Source organism: Leucoraja erinacea, chromosome 4, assembly GCF_028641065.1.
Source record: "Leucoraja erinacea ecotype New England chromosome 4, Leri_hhj_1, whole genome shotgun sequence".
Taxonomy (NCBI): domain Eukaryota; kingdom Metazoa; phylum Chordata; class Chondrichthyes; order Rajiformes; family Rajidae; genus Leucoraja; species Leucoraja erinaceus.
In genome coordinates, this window is record NC_073380.1 from 43,984,648 (window position 1) to 43,999,125 (window position 14,478).

The 14,478-nt window shown below is 44.5% G+C and overlaps 1 protein-coding gene across 18 annotated transcripts in view; it reads right to left on the bottom strand.

The window, feature by feature from the left end:
• Positions 1-14,478, bottom strand: part of dtna (dystrobrevin, alpha) — a 223,332-nt gene that overhangs the window by 108,726 nt on the left and 100,128 nt on the right. For all 18 annotated transcript variants that reach the window (XM_055634132.1, XM_055634128.1, XM_055634137.1 and 15 more), the window contains one exon: positions 6,354-6,439. In XM_055634132.1, the coding sequence (XP_055490107.1) occupies positions 6,354-6,439 (86 nt within the window). The remainder of the gene's footprint in view (positions 1-6,353; positions 6,440-14,478) is intronic.

Genomic DNA, 14,478 nt, shown 5'->3' on the forward strand with positions numbered 1-14,478 from the left:
TGCAGTAACTTAAAGTTCAGGAGTGGAAATGACAGGAGCAATTTTGAAGGACCTGGCAATAAAAGTATGGCATCTGCTGCAGCAAGGAAGTGCAAACCTACAAAATTCTCAAAGCCCACATGTAAATATTATAAACAAATGGATTTAATATAACACATCTTCCTGAGGAAGACCAAGAACCCAATTCTTGGTTCTCAAAATAACTGCATTTTTCCAACACAAGAGAGTTTCAGCTACTCAGATTAAGATTTTGCTAAAAATTCGAACAGCTGGGAACAAAATGACAGTTTCAACAATAGTTTGGACTACCTTTAAAAATGCTTTGGACTGCAAATGGGGAGGCTGGTTTAGAAAAAATTATCTCCAAGAATTAGGACATTTGCATTTCAAAAGAAGTGCTGATTGCTGATGAAGTATAGAAAATAACATGATAATGAAAATAGCAGAAATAACATGAAAATAAGAGAATTATGTCCATACACATGATTTCCGGCGATGGACATGTCCAACCTAGCTCTGTTTAACTTATTATAAAGCTGTTCCTCTCAACCCATGGAAAAAGTTGATTTCATTTAATGAAGCCAGATTTCATTGGTCAAAACAATTATTATGTTTTTCCAGACAGAAGGCCATTGTATTTGCCATGAGTCTCATATAAATGGCAGTATCAACATGTAAACAGCAGTATTAACATAATTTAAAGGTAACTACCTATCATGTGTATACACAAATACTCTTGTAATAAAATCACCTTGTACAGGGCATTTTATTGGACATTTCAAGCACAGTGATTGCAACCAAACCTTACTTGGATTGGAGTCATTGGCTGATCATCCCCAATCAGTACCCCGTTCCTGCCTTCTCCCCATATCCCCCGACTCTGCTATTTTTAAGAGCCCTATCTAGCTCTCTCTTGAAAGCATCCAGAGAACCTGCCTCCACCGCCCTCTGAGGCAGAGAATTCCACAGACTCACTACTCTCTGTGAGAAAAAGTGTTTCCTCGTCTCCGTTCTAAATGGCTTACCCCTTATTCTTAAACTGTGGCCCCTGGTTCTGGACTCCCCCAACATTGGGAACATGTTTCCTGCCTCTAGTGCGTCCAAGCCCTTAACAATCTTATATGTTTCAATGAGATGCCCTCTCATCCTTCTAAACTCCACAGTGTACAAGCCCAGCTGCTCCATTCTCTCAGCATATGACAGTCCCGCCATCCTGGGAATTAACCTTGTGGACCTAGGCTGCACTCCGTCAATAGCAAGAATGTCCTTCCTCAAATGAGGGGACCAAAACTGCACACTATACTCCAGGTGTGGTCTCACTAGGGCTCTGTACAACTGCAGAAGGACCTCTTTGCTCCTATATTCGATTCCTCTTGTTATAAAGGCCAACATGCCATTTGCTTTCTTCACTGCCTGCTGTACCTGCATGCTTACTTTCATAGACTGATGTACAAGGTCCCCCAGATCCCGTTGTACTTCCCCTTTTCCCAACTTGACGCCATTTAGATAATAATCTGCCTTCCTGTTTTTGCTACCAAAGTGGATAACCTCACATTTATCCACATTAAACTTCATCTGCCATGCATCTGCCCACTCCCCTAACCTGTCCAAGTCACCCTGCATTCTCATAGCATCCTCCTCACAATTCACACTGCCACCCAGCTTTGTGTCATCTGCAAATTTGCTAATGTTACTTTGAATCCCTTCATCCAAATCATTGATGTATATTGTAAATAGCTGCGGTCCCAGCACCGAGCCTTGCGGTACCCCACTAGTCACTGCCTGCCATTCTGAAAGGGACCCGTTAATCCCTACTCTTTGTTTCCTGTTTGCCAACCACTTCTCTATCCATGTCAGCACTCTCCCCCCAATACCATGTGCCCTAATTGTGCCCACTAATCGCCTATGTGGGACCTTATCAAATGCTTTCTGAAAGTCCAGGTACACTACATCCACTGGCTCTCCCTTGTCCATTTTCCTAGTTCAAAAAATTCCAGAAGATTAGTCAAGTATGATTTCCCCTTTGTAAATCCATGCTGACTCGGACCGATCCTGTTACTGCTATCCAAATGTGCAGCTATCTCATCTTTTATAATTCTCCAACATCTTCCCCACCACCGATGTCAGGTTAACTGGTCTATAATTCTCAGTTTTCTCTCTCCCACCTTTTTTAAAAAGTGGGATAACATTAGCTACCCTCCAATCCACAGGAACTGATCCTGATTCTATAGAACTTTGGAAAATTATCACCAATGCATCCACGATTTCTAGAGCCACTTCCTTAAGTACCCTGGGATGCAGACCATCAAGCCCTGGGGATTTATCAGCCTTCAGTCCCATCAGTCTATCCAGCACCATTTCCTGCCTAATGTGGATCCAACACCATTTCCTGCCTAATGTGGATTACACCATCACACAAGTGCAATAACTGGATGATACTGATTTAACCACGATGCTCTCAGTGATAATGTTTTCTTCTCAGCATTTTAATGTATCTTATCAAAGCTACAGAGGTCTGCTGAAGAAGATATCCACAGAGAACAATCTCATTCCACTAAATGTTTCATTTCAGTGTGGATTTGACTTGTTTTTTAAATAAGTGGCAGCGGGCTTTTGTTGTGGTTTCAACTAACCAACAGTACAGCGATCTAGCAGCTCACTTACTGAATTAATAGCAGCTCCCAAAAGGGAAATTCAGATGAAAGCAACAAAGAAATGTGTTGTTTTTCAGATATGTAGGCTAATGAGACACAGCGAAACAGTCAGTCAAACATCACTCTCACTAAATGTCGATCTGCTGTCTTTGGAATATTTTAATATTATCAGATTGATGATATCACCAGGTTTCGTTGTGAGCCCTGACCCACTAAATTCATTTATAATTATAGAAATGTAAATCAAAGAGGATGTTATTCGGCCCACGGTGTCTGCCAAGCAAGAATTGAGTCATTTGATTTAATCCCACTTCCAAACATTCAATCTATAACCCTGAGGACTACTGCTTGTCAAATGTTATGTTTTAAGGCTTTTAGATTGTATGTTTGAGACATGTGACGACTTGCTGAATGATAATATAGAAACATAGAAATTAGGTGCAGGAGTAGGCCATTCGGCCCTTCGAGCCTGCACCGCCATTCAATATGATCATGGCTGATCATCCAACTCAGTATCCCGTACCTGCCTTCTCTCCATACCCCCTGATCCCCTTAGCCACAAGGGCCACATCTAACTCCCTCTTAAATATAGCCAATGAACTGGCCTCAACTACCCTCTGTGGCAGAGAGTTCTAGAGATTCACCACTCTCTGTGTGAAAAAAGTACTTCTCATCTCGGTTTTTAAAGGATTTCCCCCTTATCCTTAAGCTGTGACCCCTTGTCCTGGACTTCCCTAACATCGGGAACAATCTTCCTGCATCTAGCCTGTCCAACCCCTTAAGAATTTTGTAAGTTTCTATAAGATCCCCTCTCAATCTTCTAAATTCTAGAGAGTATAAACCAAGTCTATCCAGTCTTTCTTCATAGGACAGTCCTGACATCCCAGGAATCAGTCTGGTGAACCTTCTCTGCACTCCCTCTATGGCAATAATGTCCTTCCTCAGATTTGGAGACCAAAACTGTACACAATACTCCAGGTGTGGTCTCACCAAGACCCTGTACAACTGCAGTAGAACCTCCCTGCTCCTATACTCAAAACTTACAATAATATGAATGATAACACCCATGGTACATGGATAGGACAGGTTTGGAGGGTTATGGACCAAGCGCATGCAGGTGGGACTAGTGTAGCTGGGACATGTTGGCCAGTGTGGGCAAGTTAGGCCGAAGGGCCTGTTTCAACACTATCACTCTATGACTATAAAGCATTTTTGAACTCCCTTCTAGCCCGTCCACCTGTTAACTTAATGATTCCAGTTACTGTCATCATTGCCAAGGAAAAACGGGTCTTTTCAAATCACTCGTCCCCACTAACCTTACCAACTTGCCGCAACCACTACATTGTGTAGGAAAAAACTGCAGATGCTGGTTTAAATCGAAGGGAGACAAAAAATGCTGGAGTAACTCAACGGGACAACAGCATCTCTAGAGAGAAGGAATGGGTGAAGTTTTGGGTCTAGACTCTTAACCACTTCATTCCTCTCCCCATCAACACAGGACAGCAATCCACCAGCCATCACTCACTCTGATAACAATCATAACTTAGGGTGGACAGATATGGACAGAGAAATTGCACTGGGCTTTAAATTTGGGCAAGTGTGAGATAATAGACAATAGGTGCAGGAGTAGGCCATTCGGCCCTTCGAGCCAACACCACCATTCAATGTGATCATGGCTGATCATCCCCAATCAGTATCCCGTTCCTGCCTTCTCCCCATATCCCCTGACTCCGCTATTTTTAAGAGCCCTATCTAGCTCTCTCTTGAAAGCATCCAGAGAACCTGCCTCCACCGCCCTCTGAGGCAGAGAATTCCACAGACTCACAACTCTCTGTGAGAAAAAGTGTTTCCTCGTCTCCGTTCTAAATGGCTAACTCCTTATTCTTAAACTGTGGCCTCTGGTTCTGGACTCCCCAAACATTGGGAAAATGTTTCCTGCCTCTAGCTCGTCCAAACCCTTAACAAACTTATATGTTTCAATGAGATGCCCTCTCATCCTTCTAAACTCCAGAGTGTACAAGCCCAGCCACTCCATTCTCTCAGCATATGACAGTCCCGCCATCCCGGGAATTAACCTTGTAAACCTACGCTGCACTCCCTCAATAGCAAGAATGTCCTTCCTCATATTAGGGGACCAGGTGTGGTCTCACTAGGGCTCTGTACAACTGCAGTTCGGGAGGTCAAATGCAAGAGGAAAGTATACAGTTAATGTCAGGCCCGTTGATGTGCAGAGAGATCTTGGAGTCCAAGTCCTTAGCTCCCTGAAATAACAATGCAAGTAGATGGAGTGGTAGAAAGTGTATGGTACACTTGCATTGAGTACGTGTCAGAAAATCACATTGTGGCATAACTTACGGCGGCAGGCGCGGGCACACCGCGACGCCCTGTGTCTCCCTTTCAAGGGAGATGCTAAAAATGCATTTCGTTGTCTCTGTACTGTACACTGACAATGACAATAAATTGAATCATTTCATTTCATCATTTCAACTTTGGTGAGGCTTTCCATTAGGTGGATTGCAGCTCTGGTTACCCCATTATAAGCTTTATAGAGGGTGCATAAGAGGTATACTGGGATGCTGCCTGATTTTGAGGGTATTATCCATAAGGCGAAAAATCGGACAAACTGGTGTTATTTTCTTTGGAGCATCGTAGGTTGACAAAATTTATAAAATTACGAGGGGTACAGATAGAGTAGACAGTCAAAACCTCACACTGCCCACCATGGAAATGTTAAATACTAGAGGACATTGCTTTAGGGTGAGAAGAGGAAAGTATAAAAGAGATGCGTAGAGCATGTTTTGTTTTTACAAACTGAGGTAGCTGCATTTTACGTGCTGCCAGGGATGGTGAAGGAAGCAGATAGGGTAGTGCCGTTTAGGGGCTTTTAGGGTAATGGAGAGATATAAATCACGTGCAAGCAGAAGGGATTAGTTTAATATGATATCACGTTCGGCACAGGCACAGACATTAGGAAGTTTGGCATGTCCCCTACAATTCTCACCAACCTTTACAAATGCACCATAGAAAGCATTTTATCAGGATGCATCACAGCTTGGTTTGGGAACAGCTCAATCCAAGACTGCAAGAAATTGCAACGAATTGTGGATGCAGCAAAGACTATCACACAAACCAACCCACCTTCCGTTGACTTCATCTACACTTCATGCTGCCTCGGCAAGGCCACCAGCATGATCATTCATCCTTCTTCTCCCCTCTCCCAGCCTCCCTTCTATTGGCTCCATTTACACCTTGCGCTGCCTCGGCAAGGCCAGCAGCATAATTAGGGATGTCGCATCCTGGCCACACCCTCTTTTTCCTTCTCCAACTAGGCAAAAGGTATAGAAGTGTGAAAATGCACACCACCAGATTCAGGGACCGTTTCTTCCGAGCTTTTATCAGACAACTGAATCATCCTACCACAACCAGAGAGCAGTGGTGGACTATCGTCTAACTTTTTGGTGGCCCTTAGACTATTCTTTATTAGACTTTGCTGTTAATCAACTAAATGATTGTTAAATGGTCAGCTTAGACATGATGGGCTGACAGGCCTGTTTCCGTGCTATATCTCTTTTTGACATAATGCCTGGTTTATATAAGGCAGTATATAAAGACAACTTGTTCTTTCTTACCTCAATTTGGAGGCAAGTGTAAATCATAAAAAAGTTAAGCATTATGGCAATCATTCTGCACAAAACTTACATCTCAATTTATCCAGAATCTTCCCTCCACATATTGTTGCTAACGCCACTTTCACAGCAAAAACCGATATTTTGCCATGGCCTTCACTAAAGAAAAAAAAATCAATAACAATGTGATATTTTAAACAACAACGGCTTTCAATCATTTATCTAATGAAAAAGAAACATGAAGCTAATTTGCTTTCATAAATAAATGTAATATTTTCGTCATTTACCTCAGTTGTTATAGTTGTAGATTATTGAATTATCTCCACAATCTTAACATTTTACAACAGAACCTAATTGTTAGATTTAAGAAGGAACTGCAGATGCTGAAAGAATCAAAGGTAGACAGAAATGCTGGAGAAACTCAATGGGTGAGGCAGCATCTATGGAGCGTTAGGAATAGGAAATGTCACCTATTCCTTCGCTCCATAGATGCTGCCTCACCCATTGAGTTTCTCCAGCATTTTTGTCTACCTAATTTTTAGGTTTGTTTCTTTCCCATGGTATGTGCTGACTTGAATATCAGTGATTCGTGGTTTAAAATAAATCAGACTTGGAACTTGATTGAGATGTGTTATTCTATTTTATTATTTGGATGTTGTTGATGGGAATGCGAAAAGAAGCTACAGCAAAAATTGACAAAGGGATTACTCTTTGGGCTAGAAGAGATTTAGTTTAATTTAATAGTAAGATTAAACGAGTACTTACCAGTACGAAGTTTGATCTGTATTTTATGAGGAGTTACGATGAGGGATTACGTGAAGAACCCACCCAGCGCGCAGGCGCGGCATACTTCCAAGCAGCGGTGTGGAATCACAGATAGACACTAGTTGAAGTAAAGATAGTAAAGACCAACGAGACATTAGTCCGAATTTGATCTATATAATGAGGGTGGGAGCGGAGGGCACGTAATCCCTCATCGTAACTCCTCATAAAATACAGATCAAACTTCGTACTGGTAAGTACTCGTTTAATCTTACTATTTTACTTCGGAGTCACGTGAGTGACTACGTGAAGACTTCAAAGGTCTGTGATTTCAAACCGTGTAACAGTTATATCACTCACTGCCGAAAGATCATCGAGGGAGGAAGTGGTAGCTAAAGACCAACAAGTTTGTTTAGTTATAAAAGAAATGTTTATTAACTATAACAAAAAGTAGCTCCCATGGGCTTTAAATCATAACTTTGCGGTTTCTAAAATGCTATCCGCAAAGACGTCCTGTTCCATCAGCGGTTTTCTGTAAAATCGTTGGAATGTCGATTCCCTTGACCATCCCGCTGCTCTGAGGATGTGGTCTAGGGGAACCTGCATCCTATCCGCCGCTGAGGTGGACGCTGCCCTGGTTGAATGGGATTTAAAAACATTTGTGTTAATCCCTGCCATGTTGAGGACCTGTTTCAACCATCTGGATAATGTCTGGCTGGTAACCCGTCCAAAAGGCTTTCTGTGGCTAACCCATAAGGCTTTCTCTCTCCCTCTAAGCGTTTGGGTTGTGTCTAGATAATGATGAAGGTGGGTCACCACACACAGCCTAGGTTCTGGAGGGTAAGCCCGGAAGATCAACGGGGAGTTTGATGTACCTGGTCTACTTTGTTTTACCAACCCCGGCATGGTGAAAGTAATGGTATCTGGGGTGGTCACCATGTAGTTCAGATTTAGCTGATGGAGCGACTGAACCCTTTGAGCTGAGACAAGCGCCATGAGCATGAGGGTCTTATAAGTGGACTGTTCCAGGCTCAGGGATCCCACCGGAGGCCAACCTCGAAGGTGTGTCAGAACTACACTCACATCCCACATGTGAGTGTATCTAGGTGTAGGGGGTTTGGTATTAAAGATCCCCTTAAGGAGTCTGATGACCAGAGGGTGGGATCCCACACTATGCTGTCCTATCGGCATGAGGTATGCGGACAGTGCGCTCCGAGCCGTATTGATGGCACTGTAGCTCATCTTGAGATCATGGTGCAGGTGGGCCAGGAACTCCAGCACATCCGAGATCGAAGCCGTCTTGTAGGATGTCCCTGCGTCCAGACAGTACTGTTCCCATTTCCTGATGAAGGTCAGGTACTGTTTCTTGGTGGAAACTCGCAGGGATGCCGACATGGTGGTGATTGTTCTGTCTGATAACCCCAATCCCCGGTAAGGCCTGTTCAAAATCTGGAAACCAGGAGTTTCAATTTTTGGTGGCATGGATGGCTAATGCCAGTTACCGGGTGAGTCAATAATTGGGGGTGGTGATGAAGGACCATAGGTGTCTCTACCACCATGTCGTGGAACATTGGGAACCATGGTTGGGTAGGCCAGTCGGGCACGACCAGAATGCCAGAGGCTGAGTCTGCCTGAATTTTCTGGAGTACCCGACTGATGAGGCAGAAGGGAGGGAAAGCATAGAAAAAGAAATTTCCCCAATCCAGCGTGAAGGCATCTACCGCTGCTGCCTCTGGGTCTGGTTCCCAAGCCACATACATGGGTAGTTGGTGATTTAACCTAGACGCAAACAAATCTATATCTGGCGTACCATATTGCTTGACAATTTTAGCAAATAATTTTGGGTCCAACATCCATTCGATGTTGTCGTTGAATTTTCGTGACCTGGTGTCCGCCACTAAATTTAGCTTGCCTGGTAAATAGGCAGCTGATAGCCAAATATGTCTCTCGACACACCATTGCCAGATTATAGCAGTTAATTTGTCGCATGATACTGATTTAATGCCACCCATGTGCTGGATATAAGATACTGCCGTAGTGTTGTCGATCATGATTCTAACATGCACGTGCCGCATATCAGATGCATATGCTTTTAGCCCATAAAAGGCGGCGAGCATTTCCAAAAAGTTAATGCCCAGTGATTGTAGTAGCGATGCCTCTGAGTTAGTCCATCTGCCACCTGTGCTGTCTATGGAGTTAGTAGCTCCCCAGCCTAAAGCACTGGCATCCGTTGCAATGGTTATGTTAGGATTGGCTACGGCGATAGGACTGTGACTGTGCCAAATATTGTCAACCCACCACTGAAGTTCTGATTTGGCTTCAGCGGGTAAATCCATTTTGCGATCATAATGCCCCCTATGAAGGCGTAATGCATGAGTCCTTGCTCTTTGTAGATTTTGATAATGCAAGGGCCCATGTTGGGCAGCCGGAAATGCTGCTACTATAGAGCCAATAACTCTGGCTACATGCCGTATTCTAGGTTGCGGTGTAGCAATTAAATGGCTACAAGCTTCAATGAGTGAAACTGTTTTGTCTCTGGGCAGAGTGACAGTCATGTGAATCGTGTCAATAGTGAAGCCTAGGTAATCCATGTTAGTAGTAGGCTCCAATATTGATTTATCTGGGTGAAGGATAAAACCCAAAGTTTCAAGGAGTTGTTTAGTGGCTAACACTCCTGCGACAGCTTGTTCCCGTGTTCTTCCTAATATGAGAACATCGTCCAGATAGGCCACAACTAAATGTTTTAGTTCTCTCAATTTCTTCATGGCCACTTTAAGAATTTTCGTAAATAGTCTGGGAGCTGTCGTTAAACCATTGGGCAAAGCTCGGTACTGCCATAGCTGGCCCCTCCAGATAAATTTCAGATATTTAAAGTAATCTTTATGAATGGGTACCAAATAGTAAGCATCTTTGATATCTATGCTTGCCATGTAGTATCCCTTGGAGATCAGTTGTCTGGCAGTGACAAATGTCTCCATTTTGAAATGTTGATACTCAACAGACTGATTAAGTGACGTCAGATCAATAATAATGCGACGTCCACCATCTTTTTTGGTTTTGAGAAAAATATTTGATACAAATTCTTGCGGCTCGTGTGTGGTCATTTCTATGATGCCTTTAGCCACGAGCCGATCAAGTTCAGCTTGTCCTTCTACCTTCTCAACTGCCGAGGGAAGGAACACCCTTTGGGGCATGTGCTGAACTGGCGGTTCTACGCCTGGTTTGAACTCAATTTTGTATCCACTAATACTGTTGAGTATAAACTTATTGTTAGTAAGGGAGCACCAAACATGCTTGAAGAACCTCAAACGTCCCCCTGTTAATACTACACCCTTTGTCTGTGTATGTTGACAGGAACCAGACCCACCTACCTCCATGTTCACTTGTGGGGTCGTTTTCGGTGGGTCTGGCCCAAGGTTGTCCGTGTTGGTGCTGCGGTGGGGCGGCGCATCTTCCCACGGCTCCGCCCTGGGCCCCGCTCTAAAAAAGAGCTCTGGGGGTAGTGGGAGGCGGTCACCAGGCTTTCACCAGCTCGGTATCTGCTGGTGGCTGCCGAGGCGTGCGGCCAACTGGGTGTCTTCACCCTGCTCGGTCCTGGCCCTGCCCTCATGAGGCCTACTGGTTTTGCCGCCTCCTCCAACTCCTTCAGCCTTTTGGCCAGATCCGCACCAAATAGCAGCGCCTGTCGTTCGGGCGCTGGAGCTTTACAGAGGCCGGCATATGTTGGGTTGAGGGCAGGCCTGATGTTGTCCCGCCGTAGGCTATTTAGCTCATAGGTGGTGCTGCACATCAGTGCGAGGGCATCCTGCTGGGGTATGGTCAGGTCTTCATCCCCAACGGACCGAGCAAAGGCGGTGACGGCTGCTGAGTGGAGCTTCAGGACTCGCTGCATTTTGACTTCCTGAGCCCTGATTTGCTGCCCCAGCTGGTTCCAGATCTGCCCATTGACCGTTTTGACCCTCAGCGCCTCGCAATTTTCTGGCGCTATGTAATTGTCAAGGGCCTGCTGGACAGCCTTGTCCTGCAGCGGGTTGTTGGACAGCCTGTTTATGGTGGCCGCCATTCTGGGTGGCAACACCATCCCAGTTGTTGGGGGCGCTGCATATCGGCCCACTACACCCAGTAGCTCTTCTTCCGGCACGCCCGGCATGCTGATGGTATCCTCCGCCTGCCCTTGGGATAGGCCAGCCCAGTCCTGGCCTCCCTTACTGCCCTCGAACATAGAGGGTACAGAAGGGTGTGGAGAGGAGGAGGCTAAAGCCCGTCCTCCTGGGAGATGCCGCATCTCCTCGTTTATCATTCGCTCTAGGAGCTGCCTCATGCAGCTGATCCGAGCGTCTCCCCTTTTCGGTGGGGGAGAGTGTTCCCGTTCCTCCGATTCATCGGAGGACACCGGCCGGTCGGTTTTATGTGTCGCCTTCCTCCCTGTGCGGGGCGTTGAAATCTGCAGCACTGGGGGCGGCTCGGTGTCGGGTGAGCGGGAGCGTTGAAAAGGCTCCTCCGCTGCGAGAGGCTGCCGTCCCGCTATGGACCCGTCCTCGGGTGGAGTTGGGCAGGCAGTCCTCCTGGCTGGTCGCTTGCGAGAGGCCATGATTCTCTCAGGAGCGACTCTGTAACAAAAAGGGCACTTACCTGAGGTCTTGTCTTTATGCTGCAGCTGGAGAGCCTGGCTCCAGCTGCTGCCGCTGTTGCACTGCTGACGTAATGCCGCGCCTGCGCGCTGGGTGGGTTCTTCACGTAGTCACTCACGTGACTCCGAAGTAAAATTTAGTTTAGTTTAAAGATACAGCACGGAAACAGGCCCTTTGATATGATGGGTGGACATGGCCCCCTTCTTAGTTGCAAGAAATATGGAAAAAAAAAACTGTTTTAAGTTATCTTGGGAAAATATCCTTGAGTTTGAGATATTTCAAGAGGGGCAAAGTGTAACGGTGTGTGAGGCAATTTTTTTTTACACAGAGGGTGGTGAGGGTCTGGAATGTGCTGCTAGAGGTGGTGGTTGAAGAAGATCTGTTAGTGGCATTTAAAATACTTTTGGATATGCAGGGATGGAGGGCTATGAGGCATATGCAGGTAAGATCATTGATGGTCTTGGCATCATTTTCAGCACAGGCATTATGGGCAAAGGGCCTGTTCTTATGATGTACTGTTCTAAGGTCTATAATTGTTCCTCTGTGTCTTGAGATTGTGAGCTAAATCAGATTACTCATACACTTTGCATAAAAGGATTGTGACACAAACGTGATGGTGGAGTGTATGAATGGTTGTGGATGGGGTGCCTATCAAAAGAGCACACAACACTGGCTCAGATTAACCCTTGATCCCTTACACAAAAGCTATCAATCTCTGTCTTGAGATCTCGCAGAACAGTTTGTGATGGTGTGTCAACATTGTGGTTCCTGCTTATTATAACAACTGCAATGTCAAGCACAAACCACACATTAGCAGAGGGTGAATTTCATAAGTGGTGAGGACCAGTTACACTTAGTCTGCATTATTTAGGATTAATTTACACGTCTTAAAAATGTGGTACATTGTAGTTGAAACTGATGCTGGCAGATGGCAACTTATCTACAACTAAAACTAAGCTGAGAAACTGCAGGAGAGGCATATTAGAGAAAGGACCAGGTTGGCTTGCGAAAGTGAAAAGGTAATCTTTATCTGCAGGGGTGAGGTGGCCTTCCACACATAGTCAGAAATACATCGACAAGAGTGAGTGGTAAAATGAGGAATGTGTTGCCAGTAGTAGTGGGGGCAGGTTCAATTGTGACATTCGATAAGTATATGAGGGCAAAGAATTTGAAGGGTAACCGAGCGAGTGCAAAGGAATGGGACGTTGGACCAATAGGAATTTGACATGCTTCAATCATTGTGACAACTACCGAACTCAGACTAGTCAGCAAGATCAATAAAAACCAGTTCAGATGCTGCATCCCACGAACGTACCACTAATGTCAGACACTTGCAATGCACTACACTTACAAAACTCACTCACCAAAAAAATCTATATCCTGGTCTGTTTTTATTCTTCCATCAACATTTCCACCACTGTTTGTTTGATCATTATCATACTACTGTTTTTGGGAGTTCACAGTACTTAAGTGCCCGTACTCTAAAACTAATTCATCTGCTGTAAAGTACTTTAGGATACTCTTCAAGGGATCCAAAAAGGCACCACAATGATTTATTTTTCCTTTAACTGGACTAATCCTAAAATTCATGTGCTTCACCACAAACATGCCTTACAGCACTAGAGTCCCGGGTTCGATCCTGACTACGGGTGCTGTCTGTACGGAGTTTGTACATGGGTTTCCTCCGGGTGCTCCAGTTTCCTCCCACATTCCAAAAACATATAGGTTTGCAGGTTAATTGGCCTCGGCAAAAATTGTAAATTGTCACTAGTGTGTAGGATAGTGTTAATGTACGGAGTGATCGCTGGTCGACGCAGACTCAGTGAGCCAAAGGGCATGTGACCACACTGTATCTCTAAACTAAAGAAATATATAATGCTAAAGAGATCAATTTCTTATACTACTATGCCGGTAATGCAGTCCCAATATTAACACAGAATATAATTTAGAAGACAATGTTGAATCAGTGAAATTCTACTCAAAGGAATTTTAAGCAAGTTAAGGTGGAAGGATTGTGCAGCGCCATCCTAGTAGAGGGCAAAGTTCACACCAGTTTGACTGCTGCTAAGGTTTGAAATGAAATGCTTCTTAGATTGAGGAATTTGCTGAGAAAACAAATGTCCCAACTCAGTTTGAATTTGATAGAATTTTGTATGGAGTTGGGAGACTATATTTTTCCAGCACAGAAATAATGCCCAATTCCATTTGCATTTTGTGGACCCAATCATGATGCAATACCTGATGGTCAGCATTACAACTTCTACAGTAGCGCGGTCTGACTATGAGAGCTCAATTGCTCTAATAGTGTCTTTGGATTATAATTTATAGACCAACTTGTAGCAACCATGTACTGCTGAGATGCTGTCCTTTGGAAGTGGCTCCACAGTCCCCTCTCATAGTAAATAATTCCCGTTCCTCTAAAGCAACTATTTAACGATTGCACAAAGAGTCTGTTCTCAGATTTTGGCACTAGGTCTGGGACCTTTGTTAGCATTCAGCTTAGTCTTCTTCCAGTATAGAGAATAAATGCACTCATAGTTCCAGTCGCCACGCTACAGGAAGGATGTGATTGTGCCAGAGAAGGTGCAGAAAAGATTCACAGTAATGCTGTCTGGACTGGACCACTCGTGTTATAAGGAAATACTGCAGGCTGTGCAAAAGACACGAGCATTGCCACTTTCATTTCACTGCACATCTCGTATGTGTATGTGACAAATAAACTTGACTTGACTTGACTGCTTTCCCTGGGTGGAGGAGGCTGAACAGTGAACTTAGAGGTTTGCAAAAATATGTAGGGCATACATT